Source organism: Electrona antarctica, assembly GCF_951216825.1.
Source record: "Electrona antarctica genome assembly, chromosome: 16".
Classification (NCBI taxonomy): domain Eukaryota; kingdom Metazoa; phylum Chordata; class Actinopteri; order Myctophiformes; family Myctophidae; genus Electrona; species Electrona antarctica.
Genome location: NC_136797.1, coordinates 22,494,742 through 22,508,625, shown reverse-complemented (window position 1 = coordinate 22,508,625; position 13,884 = coordinate 22,494,742). Strand labels below are relative to the sequence as shown.

The 13,884-nt window shown below is 42.3% G+C and overlaps 1 protein-coding gene across 1 annotated transcript in view; it reads right to left on the bottom strand.

Annotated features, from left to right (window-relative positions):
* Nucleotides 1–960: 960 nt before the first annotated feature.
* Nucleotides 961–13,884, bottom strand: part of LOC306939353 (uncharacterized protein) — a gene marked incomplete at both ends in the record, with an annotated part of 16,934 nt that continues 4,010 nt past the window's right edge. The window contains 5 exons of the mRNA XM_079523940.1: nt 961–1,079; nt 1,237–1,359; nt 6,290–6,330; nt 6,546–6,704; nt 13,176–13,349. Of these exons, the coding sequence (XP_079380066.1) occupies nt 961–1,079; nt 1,237–1,359; nt 6,290–6,330; nt 6,546–6,704; nt 13,176–13,349 (616 nt within the window). The remainder of the gene's footprint in view (nt 1,080–1,236; nt 1,360–6,289; nt 6,331–6,545; nt 6,705–13,175; nt 13,350–13,884) is intronic.

The following is a 13,884-nucleotide window of genomic DNA, read 5'->3' as shown; positions in this document are numbered from 1 at the left end:
GTCCATGTGCCCATATATGGAGATCTCTGTGTCTGTCTGTCTGTGTCCATATATGGAGATCTCTGTGTCTGTCTGTCTGTGTCCATATATGGAGATCTCTGTGTCTGTCTGTCTGTGTCTGAAGAGTGCAAACTGACTGTGAAAAGTGGACTGGTTAAGTAATCAAATGGCAGGTGTGGGGTTGCCATGGCAACCAATTGGCTGAGGCAGAGGCTGGGAACGGTATCGGTGAGGCTGAGTGGACTTTAGGCTCATTAGCCTGACCAGAGGCCTTTTGTGGTGGTTCTGGACAACCGTGTGTCCAAACAGACTCAAGGCCGGACACTGCACTCCCTGTGTGTGTGTGTGTGGGGGGGGGGGGGGGGGTCTGAGGTCAGGGGTCAAATCCTATCAATCTGAGGTCAGAGGTCAAACCCTATCAATCTGAGGTCAGAGGTCAAATCATATCAATCTGGAGGTCAGAGGTCAAACCATATCAATCTGGAGGTCAGAGGTCAAACCCTATCAATCTGAGGTCGGAGGTCAAACCCTATCAATCTGGAGGTCAGAGGTCAAACCCTATCTTGGGGTCTTTAGCACATCATGGTTTGATTGACAGATTGTCACTGTGCTTCTTATATACATCATCAGCGTGATGTCACCATGATGTCATGATGAGTCACTCATGACCAAATATGGAGTCCATGATGTCAGGCGTACTGGCGACGTTGGTAACCATGACAACATGGACTCACTCAGACATGTGGAGTAACCATGGCGACCTGATGTGACCCTCGCTCGCATCGAGACTCTATCTCTGCTCACACAGAAACACTGAGGAGCCACACCCCTCCCACAACCCGAACCCAAGGCAAAGGGGTTCAGTGGACGGGTTCTGGAAGGTGTACAGGTGGGTCAGAGTGTCCTCTGAGGACACGTCATAGAAGGACAGAGTCCCAGCGGGACGGTCCACGTACACTGCTACTCTGTAGACCCCGTCCTCACTGTCCTCACGGTCAGCATCCACTGCTGCTCTGTTGGAGCGTCTAGAGGGACGGACAGGGAGGGCAGTCCTCTTCCCATTGTGTCTGACAGCGTAACTGTTACCATCACACCACAGACTCAATGACATTACATTGTATGAGTATCCAAGCCTACAGTCATCACCATATCCTTTCCTGCTGATTGCTCTGTCAGTCCCTGCTATATGAACCGTTCCACTGCACTCTACCTCAGAGTAGCAGCGATCGCTCACACTCTCTGCACTCAGAACCTGCTGCCTGCCATCAAACCGTTCAGGATGATCAGGATACTGATGACGCTGCCCCTTCACCCGTGTGACCTTCCTGTTGTCCTCAGACAGAGTGAGGCCACAGTGTGCTGTGTTTGTGTCCAGTGTGAGACGCTGGAAATCTGATGAGAAAACACACAGTAACCATTAAGTACATCACACACACACACACACACACACACACACACACACACACACACACACACACACACACACACACACACACACACACACACACACACACACACACACGCTTGCACCCAGTCTCTCACACACACGCGTTTGCACCCAGTCTCTCTCTCTCACACACACACGCACGCGCACACACACACACACACGTGCTCGCAAACACATTTGCGTTTGCACCCAGTCTCACACACACACACACACACACACACACACACACACACACACACACACACACACACACACACACACACACACACACACACACACACACACACACACACACACACACTTTAACTCAAATCTTTGCTACCGAGAGGGTCCCTGGAACATCATATTTTCAGATGAGGGGGCGGAGGCATATTTCATATAATTTTTGGGGTCCTTGACATGAAATATTGAGCACCAGAAAATTCAGGAAATTGTCATGATTTAGAAGACAATTTCGATGCACCCAGTCTCTCTCACACTCTCTCTCACACACACACACACACACACACACACACACACACACACACACACACACACACACACACACACACACACACACACACACACACACACACACACACACACACACAGTGCTCAACCTTTTCCATGTCAAGGACCCCCAATAATATCTGTATTTGGCCGCCGACCCCCATCTGAAAATATGTTGTTCCAGGGACCCCCCCCTCCCAGAAGCAAAGATTTGAGTTAAAAACGTTTGCTCTGAAAGAATATATATTCAAAGATTTGCGCCACATTTTCACAGTTTTTCAAAAATAGCAGATCTACAAGCTATGAGCTTGTAGATGTGCTATTCTCAATAGCTAAAGTATAACATAATGCTTGAAACACCAGAATGGGTTAAAGTGGGAAATTTGGTATATAGTCTTTTTTTTTTTTGCCTGAAATATTGTCTATACATACATTCATGAATCCACTCGCTGACCGGCTGTCACTATTGGGCTTTCTTTTTCATTAACATCCTACGGCAGGCAAAACTGTCAAACATGTCACACTTTCCTTATGCTTTAAGTAGCATGTGACATGTCAAACTAAGGGGTTTTCATTTTTGAGTGGTGTAAACCACTCCAACAACTGGCTTTGTACCCGTGTACCCGTGTTCGTACCAAAAAAATGAGCATGGTTACTATGGTCACTGACATTACGTCAGACCACAGCTGATCAGGCTATATAAGACCCTGCACCACTCAGTTCACACGGGTGTGATTTTTCTGAATACATTCCAAGCATTAGTTTTGCACAAAAAACACTCCTTGGGCTAAAAACGGTCATAGACGTCATGACATTAATGTGATGAGGTCAGCACATTTTGGGCTATTTGTGTCTATGGCTGTTTTTCACAAGGAGTGTTTTTTGTGCAAAACTAATGCTTGGAATGGATTCAGAATCATGAAAACCCCCTAGTTTGACACGTCACATGCTACTACATGCCTCCACCCCCCCATCTGAAAATATGTTGTTCCAGTGACAATCAATGTGCTATAACTGTATCAAACAGGACCCACAAAGGAATGGATTGGCCATCTGATTCATCACTGTCACTCCTCTTTGACTACCTCAAGAAAAATGTAGAAAGAGATTGATTGATTGATTGATTGATTGATTGATTGATTGATTGATTAGGCCTACCACCAATTTACATTTAAACCAACAATAAAAAACAAGATAAGTAAACAAGATACTAATGACTAAAATGAATAGATTATCAATTAAAGGAGCATTCAGTGATTTGGAAAACCCCCCGGTCTTCCCCGGTAACAAGATGTGCACATGCACGCACTACAGTGGGGAGAAACGCAACAGGCTGTGGAAGGCCCCTCTCTATCCTGATTGGATGAAGGCTGGGCCACCTAGCCAAAAACGAAACCTACGGTCTTTTGACCCCCCCCCCCCCCCCCCCCCCCCCAGGGAGGAACAGGGAGGACCTCCTTATATGGTCAGCACACTCTATAGTAGGGAGGATTATAACAAAAAAACAAAAGGAGTGATATTTTAATTAAGTGAAATCACTGAATATACCTTTAATTAACCTGAACAGCGTGATGTCACAACAAAAGGGCACTTCATTATAATAAAGGCTAAAAGGAACAGTGAGGCTACTAAGGATAAATGAAAGCTGATTTACTATAAACTCATAAAAGTGGTGACTCATCTAAAATGTAAATGGTCTAGTTTAAAGTATGAATCACCATTTAAGAGTTCAAAGAGGGCATGGACAGGTTTTATATTGAACTGCTGTTTAAAACAAACAGCAGTTGTGCCACTAGGTGGCAACTGTTAATTTTTAATGAGATTAATTGCAGTCAGGTGTGTTTTTTGTGACTGATCCAGCCAAAAAAACCCACCAAAAATAGAATTATACACCCACACTGTGTTGAAATAGTACTGCACCTGCACATTTAGGCTCTACACAGTAGAACAAACATATTTATTATAACATGTTGGTTGTTTGGTGTGCCCTGTTCTGTTCAGTTCCATGTGTCCACATGTTCTGCTTGTCCAGAGTCAGACATGCCCAGCTCTAAAGCCTCCCTCCACCTTCCACTACTTTACTAATATTTAAATATGTCCTGTTGTAAGCTTGCCTTAGCTTGCAATATCCAATAATCATGTTTAGATTAATACACCTTTTATCTCTGGGGAACAAGTAATCATTTAGTTGCAACTTGGAGATGTGAGGTAAAGTCTCAACTAAAGGCCTGTCCTACTCTGCCTCTCATTTGTGGTTCAATGAGTGTAAGCCAATCAGAAGTGACATCACACATTGTGTTGTGTTGTGTGTGGGCCTAAGCACACTTTAGATTCCATGCGCGGACAGAAGAAGCTGTATTTTACGTAATTTCCGAGTTTTTAGACAGCTGGTGGATGGAAAAGAAGCTCCACCCCCTCGGCCGACTGCCGCGGAGGAGAGCGTTTCCGGGAATCTGTCAGTCGAGGCAGTCAGCCCTGGAGCTTCTTTTCCATCCACCAGCTGTCTAAAACTCCGGAAAGACGTCGTCAGTCAGCTTCCTTTGGCCGCGCCTGTCGGCTCAAATGTGCCCACGGTGTGTGTGGGTGCATGTGTTTTGCCCCTACAGTTTAAACCTGAGGCTGTGTAAAATGACATTAAAAAGTATTTTATGTATTTGAAATACAGAAAATACTAGATCTGAAAGTATTTAGATACAAAATACATCTCATTTCTTCCATCCCAGCAAAATACAAATAATACAAAATACAAAAAAGTATTTCAAATACGTATTTCAAATACATGTATTTCAAATACTGCCCATCTCTGCGCGCTATGAGCTTGTATGTCTGCTATTTTTCAATAGCTAAAGTATAACATAATGCTTTAAAACACTAAAAGGGGTTCCCGCCCAGAATGGGTTAAAACATAATGGAAGTTTGACTTTTTTGACATTTTTGCCTGCCATAGGATGTTAATGGTCACAAGAAACCTCTATAAAAAAGCCCAATACTTTCAGCCGGTCAGCAAGTGGATCAATTTATGTATATAGACAATATTTTAGGCCAATAAAAAAGACTATATACCACATTTCCCACCCGTCAACCTCGACTGCCGGACTACTAGACAAGGAGGTTAAATGGGAGGCTATTGTGCAGTCAAAGTTACCAATACAAGCTAGTTAATTCAGCATTATTTTATTGTATGTGTAATGTCCTATTATCTGTTTTCTTTTTGTTCATGTTTTGTAGGGTAAATGTCATTGGCTGGGTTTCCCAAAGACATTTTGTGTTACACGTAGCTCTACACACCCCTCTAGGCCACACCCCTCTAGGCCACAGCCCTCTAGGCCACACCCTTCTAGGCCACACACAGAAGCATGTGACCTTTTTTGGGAAACACTGTCAAACACAACAACATAGAAATAGACAACCTAGACTAGAGCACAGCCATACCTGTCCTCATTGGGCCCGTAAAAAACCTCCTGCAGGAATACATTTAGAAGCAAACCTGTTTCCATAAAGCCTCTTTAGCCTACACACACCGTCCACATGTGGCAGAAGTAAAACCATTCGCAGAGAATTGTTTTTAAGAGTGAAGAGAGCCTACTGTCAGCTGTCCAGCAGTCCAAATATTATTAAATTAAATTTCAGAGGCGAAGTGATGTCGGCAAGGTATATGAAAACATTGGGCAAGTGAATTAAATTGAATAACACTCGATTGTGGGTTAATAAATATAGGCCTATAGTCCGGCAGCCGACAGGCGTCTTTTGTTTAACCCATTTAGACCAGAGGACGATTCTACAAATGCCTTCTAAATCCTGACAGTTTTCTGAAAAAACCTCATGTTTCTATGTTAGTGGTGCTCAACCTTTTCCATGTCAAGGACCCCCAATAATATATGTATTTCGCCACATTTGAGTTAAAAACGTTCGCTCTGAAAGGATATATATTCAAAGATTTGCGCCACATTTTCACTGTTTTTCAAAAATAGCACATCTACAAGCTATGAGCTTGTAGATCTGCCTACCATACCAAGCCTACCATACCAGGCCCACATTCAAATATGTGAGTGAGAACATGTGAATGAGTGTTTCTGTCATTCTGATCTCCCACATATTTCTATTTATCTTTATCTCTCAGCCAAGGCTGTAGTTGTCTGCAACGTGTCACTAAGGAGTATGAAATCCTTGTTTGACCAACACGCACACGCCTGAAGATGCACTGTGTGCGCGCCAGACTGCGTGCTTGACAAACTACAATGTGAAAGCAAACCCAACCAACAATGTTACAACTACACCCCTGAAGTCTACCAAACTATACAGTAGGTGTTAAAACAAACTCTGTATAAGATGTCAATAGTGAGAGATACTCACATCCACGAGGATTGAACCGACCTGCTCCACCATGTTTCACTCTGTAGGAAGTAGAACAACAATGCATCAATGTCTGACTGTCTAACACAACGTCTCCCCTAGCTGACACTACAGTGTTTCACTCTGAAGTAGAACAACAATGCATCAATCATCACATGTCTGAAAATAGTAAAATAGTGGCGATGCCCCACAAACGTTACCCACAAATAGTAAAGGGTTCTCCTGTAAACCGGGCCCCACAACAGGGTCTACTCACTTGAGATTCTCCAGCCCAGCAGAGAGCAGCATCTTCATTCCTGACTCATTCACCATGTTGAGACTCACGTCCAATTCTCTCAGATGGAGGGAGGGATTAGAGGTTAGAGCTGAGGCCAGAACTTCACAGCATCTCTCTGGCAACCCGCAGTTCACCAGTCTAAATGAAGAATACAACCAGAGAGAGAGAGAGAGAGAGAGAGAGGGGGGGGGGGGGGGATTAAAACCAATAAAATACATATTCCTGGATAGAGAACCTACTTGCAACCAGCAGAAGAAGAATTTTCATAAAACTGCAACAACATTTGTGAATCACATTGAATGTGATCCACATTCAATGTGATTCACATTGAATGTGAATCACATTGAATGTGAATCACATTGAATGTAGTCTGGGTTTTTACATGTTTTACAGCTTTTTTTAATTCAGTCGAACTTTGTCTAATGATACCCCTCTGTTGCTTTCACTTGTAGTTGGTACTTCCCAACGCTGGCTATGCGAGGCTACAGTTTCTCATTGTTCCTCCTATGTGTCAATCATTGTGAATTTGTGATTGGCCTATCCACACACTGGGCGTGTGCAGCACACACACACACACACACACACACACACACACACACACACACACACACACACACACACACACACACACACACACACACACACACACACACACACACACACACACACACACACACACACACACACACAGTGTCTACAAGTCCGTCCGTCTTTCTCTCTCTACTCTGCCGATGCGAACGGTGGCTACTGAAGGCTAGTCTGTCTCAGTCCCTCATATCTCTGGACACTTTCTTCATACTGAGAAAGCACAGAAACGCTATTAAAACACCAAAAGGGGTTCCCGCCCAAAATGGGTTAATTATAAAGTAAGCAGTGATGGGCAAGCTACTTGGAAAATGTAGTAAGCTACACTACCAGTTACTCTCTATTAAATATAGCTCAACGGAAGCTATCCCCAGAGAATTGTAGCAAGCTACACTATAAGCTACATGGCAAAAGTAGCTAGCTACATGGACACTACTTTTTTTATTCATGTTTTTATCAACTTCATGATCAAGTTTCAACCGAACAAATAGGCAGGCAAAAATGCTGAGTTTGATTGTTTATTAAAAAACAAACTGGAAACAAGCCCTCTGTCTGGCTTTTGGTGTCAACTTTTTCCACATTTACTTGTATTAATGTACCTTGCGGTCGTCAGACTCTTCTTATCTAAACCAACCAATAGGGTGACCAGATCCCAACTAACCAGATGTGGGACAAAGAGTGTGTTTGTGTGGGACAATGTGGGACACATGCAGGGTTGTGTCGTGGGCGTGAATAATGTGTATACGAAAACAAAAATAATAACATTTCTATTCCTCAATTAGACATTTCTATTCTGCCCCTCACATAGCATATCTATGCTTTTGCCATCTGGTTGATTCAGTAGCACATAATAGGACTATGATGATAATAACTATAATAGAACTACTATGTAAATAAAATAAACAAACGAATTAACTATTATTGGACAAACAGGACAATAGACCAACCAACCAACCAATACACCAACCAACCAACCAATACAACTGGACAATACACCAACAAAACAACTGGACAATACACCAACCAACCAACCAATACAACTGGACAATACACCAACAAAACAACTGGACAATACACCAACCAACCAACCAACCAACCAACCAACCAATACAACTGGACAATACACCAACCAACCAACCAACCAATACAACTGGACAATACACCAACCAACCAACCAATACAACTGGACAATTCACCAACCAACCAACCAATACAACTGGACAATTCACCAACCAACCAACCAACCAATACAACTGGACCAACCAACCAACCAACCAAGGGGCTTTGATTTGATTATGAAGGCATGAATTACAACCAATAAGGAACCAATAAATACATGTTTACTTTATCAAAGTATCCTCCTCCTAACAAAGCCAACTACTGCAAATTATTTTGAAATTATACAGGTAAAATAAATACAAGATAAAATAAAATAGGTCAGCATTGGAGGCAACTCATAATAAATTAAATTGTAAACACACTTCTCCACCATAGCAGCACAGCCAGGATATACACGTTTCCCTGTGCTTGTTGTAACTGCACTTCATTTTCTTTCCCTTTCTCGTCCATGTTTTAGCTAAGACGCTAACTTGTTGTACTGTGTTTGTTTGTTTGTAACCTTTATTTCAGGGGAATCCAATTGAGACCAGGGTCTCTTTTTCAATGGCGCCCTGTATACAAATAAGAACATTTACATTTTACATACATGACATGGACACACAGTACAACAAATATAATCCACAAGCACATACTCACAGAAACAAAACCTTGTAACCAAATGTTACAGAAAACAGGTGCATATGCCTTCCTCTAGTGTGAGGTCAGTTAAGAGTATCTTAAAAGTAGTAAACGAAATAAAAACATTCAACTTCAATTTATTTTGACAACCATTCCATAAATGTGGAGCATACACCCTGAAGGCAGTATCTCCCAATTTAGTAGTAGTTTTTGGTACCTTCAATAAAAGCATATCTTGTGATCTAGTACCATAAGCTGATGTATTGAGAGCTAGCAGTTTTGTTAAATACAGAGGTAGTTTACCAATTAAAGCTTTATACGTGAACAGGGTAGCATGTTGTTTCCTTCTAAGAGCCAGAGAGGACCATTCTACTGAGGTATATAATGCACAGTGATGTGTTCTGAAACCTGCTCCTGTAATAAAGCGGAGTGCACTGTGATAAATTGCGTCCAAGGGTTTTAGAATGCTGTCAGTGGCATGCATATACAGGATATCTCCATAATCAAAAATTGGCATAATTGTTGCTTGGATTATCCTCTTTCTATTCTCTTTAGAGAAACATAATCTATTTCGATAGAGGAAGCCAATTTTAGGTTTGATTTTCTTTGTTAGATTTGCTATATGTGTTTTAAAAGAGAAATCCTCATCTAGCCAGATCCCTAAATACTTATATGATGAGACCCGCTCAATGTGTGCCCCTCTCAGAGACAATATGGGGTCACCTGTTTCCACTTTTGTTTTATTTGAAAACAACATGTACTTCGTCTTGCCTACATTTAGGGCAAGTTTAAGATCCACTAGTGCATGCTGAATAATGTTAAAAGCAGATTGTAAGTTAAATATAGCTTGACTACTTGATGGGGCAGTGGTGTATAAAATTGTGTCATCAGCATAAAAATGAATATCGCAGTTCTCAATGTTCTTTGAGATTTCATTAATATAAATAGTAAATAAAATGGGTCCAAGTATGGAGCCTTGGGGGACTCCTTTTTTAACTTCTAAGAAGTTCGATTTAATGTCTCCAACCATAATGGCTTGGGTTCTGTTTGATAAATAGTCCTGGAACCAAGAACAGGCCATGCTATCTAAACCAATACATTTTAATCTCTGCATTAAAATGGTATGATCCACCGTATCGAAGGCTTTTGCCAGGTCAATAAAAATGGCTGCACATTTTATTTTTTTGTCCAGTGCAGTTGCTATGTCATTTACGACCAATTATGTTGCTGTGGTTGTACTGTGTCCAGGCCTGAAGCCTGACTGAAAAGTGTTCAAGATGTTATTAATGCTTAAAAAGCTACAGAGCTGCTGTTTGACAAGTGCTTCGAAGATTTTAGCCAGGCATGATAATTTAGAAATGGGCCTATAATTATTAACCGCACTTGCATCTCCCCCTTTGAATAGTGGGCTTACTTGTGCAGATTTCCACACAATTGGAATAGTTCCTGAAGCTATGGATAAATTAAAAATATGCGTTACAGATGGGGCAATCAGTGGAGCTGCAAGTTTTAGCAAACTAGGCACCATATTGTCCTCGCCAGTGGATTTGTTCGCATCAATATGAGTTAGCTCAAGTAAAACATCTGTCACAGTAAACTCTTTGAATGAAAACGAATCTCTGTTTTCCTCCACTGTGGATGTGCTTGAATCAGCTGCAGATAAACCTCCTGCAGGGGAGGGATCGGATCTTTCAAAAAGATTTCCAGCGGTTATAAAATGTTGATTAAAGAAATCACACATCAGGTGTTTATCAGTAATAGGGCCATCCTCTGTGTCAAGAGATTTTGGCAGTGCAGATGCAATAGGACCAGAGTTTAGGGATTTTACAATTTTCCAGAATTTTGAAGGATTATTTTCAGATTGTACCAGTGATGAACAGTAAAAATCTGATTTGGCCTTCGTTGTAAGCAGGCAGCATTTGTTTCTCAGCCGTCTAAAGACGTGCCAATCTGCTTCTCTCTTAGATGTCCTTGCTGCCCGCCATGCTTTATCCCTTGCTCGCAGTTCCATGGATAGAACATTTGTGAACCAGGGATTTGATCTATTTTTTATTCTTAGCCTTTTAAAAGGAGCAAGCCTATCAGTGATAGTATTAAAAACAGTGGTTAAATGATTTAGTGCAAGATCAGGATCTGGGATAACACCAGAAAGGCTCAGGTCGCTACGAGAGATCTCGTGCAGGAAGCCTTGGTCACTAACATTTTTAAAGTTTCTTTTAGTGACAAAACAAGTTGGAGTTTTGGGGGCTTTCATATCTCTAATACATACCACGGGGCAATGATCGCTGAAACCCAGTGGCAAAACCCCACTCAAATTATATTTATGTGGTCTGTTTGTTAAAATGACATCAATCAAGGTTGATCTATCAATATTTTTTAAATTCGGTCGAGTAAAATCTTTAATTAATTGTGTTAAATTAAGGTTAACACATACCTCCTTAAAAGTGCTGGGGGATTGGGAAAGCCAGTCCGAGTTTGCATCTCCGGTGACCAGGAGCTCCGTATTGGCATAATCCGAAAGGATATGCGATAGTTTTTCTATAGCACTTGGTGGAGCACGTGGGGGGCGATATATGCCTGCTATTACAACATTTGTTTGGCCCAGTTCTATTTGAACAACGAGGCATTCAAATTCATTTGGAACGGAGGATGACAGTAAGATATTTACGCCAATTGTAGATTTAATATAAATAGCTACTCCACCGCCCATCTTATTTTTTGGTATTCTGTCACATCTAAAAACACTATAACCATCTAGTGCTATTTGATTGTCAGTGACATGTGATTTTAGCCATGATTCAGTGGCCACAAACACATCCGGAATGGATCGAAGAATCAGGGTTTTTATATAGTCAATATTAGCTACAAAGCTCCTCACATTTAGACATAGGAGTCCTAGCCCATGTTTTCGTGATGAGAATGCTTCTGGTGTTAATATTAATATTCCAGGTGCATTTGTAATAGATGTCTTAGAAAAAACAGATGAATGTTTGTGGATACTGATTACATTTTTTATATTAATACCACTTGGCCTATCATTCTGTCTTGGTAGGCGGGTGGTTTCGTGCGTTGTTTTGTTTTGGTGGGTGTTCACTAAACTATCCGCACCGCATTGATTTGATTTCCCCCTCTCTGCCCGGCTTTTTGATTGACAGCCAATCCTACCTACCTACACCATAGAGTATATAAAAGGATAGAGACTGATCTGGCGCGAAGCTCCCCCCCCCCCCCCCCCCCCCGCTATTCATGTCAGTGGAAGTTGCTCAGTGGCGTTTTGAAGCACCCGGTAGGACCGTCTACTTCCGCCTTTTTTCGATTTGGGCACCAAAATTTGGTGCCCAAAATGTGGAAGTGCAAACGCGCTCAACGTTAAAGCTCAGCTGCACAGGGTTTCCTCGTCATACTTCCACGGGTCCGCCTGCAGTCCCTCCTCTTACCGCTAGGGCCCAGTGCTTCAACGTTGGAAAGCCTCACTGGCCCCTTGACCTACACACACACACACAGTCACGGCCCGCCCCCTGGCCCTGTCATGACAGCCTCCGCAGCTCCGCTGCTCTCCCACAGAGCCACAGATAAAGCTGCTCTCCCACAGAGCCACAGATAAAGCTGCTCTCCCACAGAGCCACAGATAAAGCTGCTCTCTCCCACAGAGCCACAGATAAAGCTGCTCTCCCACAGAGCCACAGATAAAGCTGCTCTCCCACAGACCCACAGATAAAGCTGCTCTCCCACAGAGCCACAGATAAAGCTGCTCTCCCACAGAGCCACAGATAAAGCTGCTCTCCCACAGAGCCACAGATAAAGCTGCTCTCCCACAGAGCCACAGATAAAACTGCTCTCCCACAGAGCCACAGATAAAGCGCACATTTGAAAACTACCATCACGCTACTGATAAATGTAGTTAAGCTATGTAGTGTCGCTACTTGTAGCTAGCTACTGCCCAACACTGAAAGTAAGCTATGCTACTACGCTTTCATATATGGAGTATACGGTTGTCTACGCACATACGCGTAGTTAGCAAAACTATCAAAACTAGGGGATGACACTCTGACAACAAAATACATTGAACCATTCAGAGGTGTTTAGGTTTTAAATGTGGTATCTCAGCATAAAGACTACATACATTAGTCACTGTATCTTATCAATATTATGGTCAGTGTGAGTTACCATGATATTAACCTCATCCACACTCTTCAAATACTACCACCATCATAACTACATTATAATCACTTACTATAACAGAACTTTACATAACAAATCACAATAAAAATGTTAAATTAATCTGACCTGAGAGTCTCCAGACAACAGTTTGGGCTCTTCAGTGCAGCACAGATGACATCCAGTCCGGAATCCTTCAAGTCGTTTCCACTCAAGTCCAGTTCTCTCAAATGGGACGGATTGGAGCTGAGAGCTGAAGCCACAACTTCACAGCCTCTCTCTGACAAGGAGCAGTTCTTCAGTCTAAATGAATAATACAACCAGATGAGGAGAGAGAGAGAGAGAGAGAGAGGAGAGAGGAGAGAGAGAGAGCGAGAGAGAGAGAGAGAGAGAGAGAGAGAGAGAGAGAGAGCGAGAGAGGGGGGGGGGAGTGGGAGATTAAAACCAATAAAATACATATTCCTGGATAGAGAGCCTACTTGCAACCAGCAGAAGAAGAATTTTCATAAAACTGCAATTTTAATTGGCTCATAAAAGCATCATTTTTTCACTTAAAAGATAGATAGGCTATTGGTCCAAAGTTCACGCTGGGTCAACAGTAGAACACTACATTTTCAACGTGAATCACATTCAATGTGAATCACATTCAATGTGATTCACATTCAATGTGAATCACAATGGCATGTTCTAAGGGACCAGTCGAAATTTAGGAAAAGGGGGGCCTGGAGGACAATAGGGGAGGGTGATGCCTTTCTAATTCTAGTCAGAGGGAGGGTGAGATAATTGTATTTCGGGAGGGTGATCCAATTCTGATAATAAAATAGTCTAGGTTTTTAAA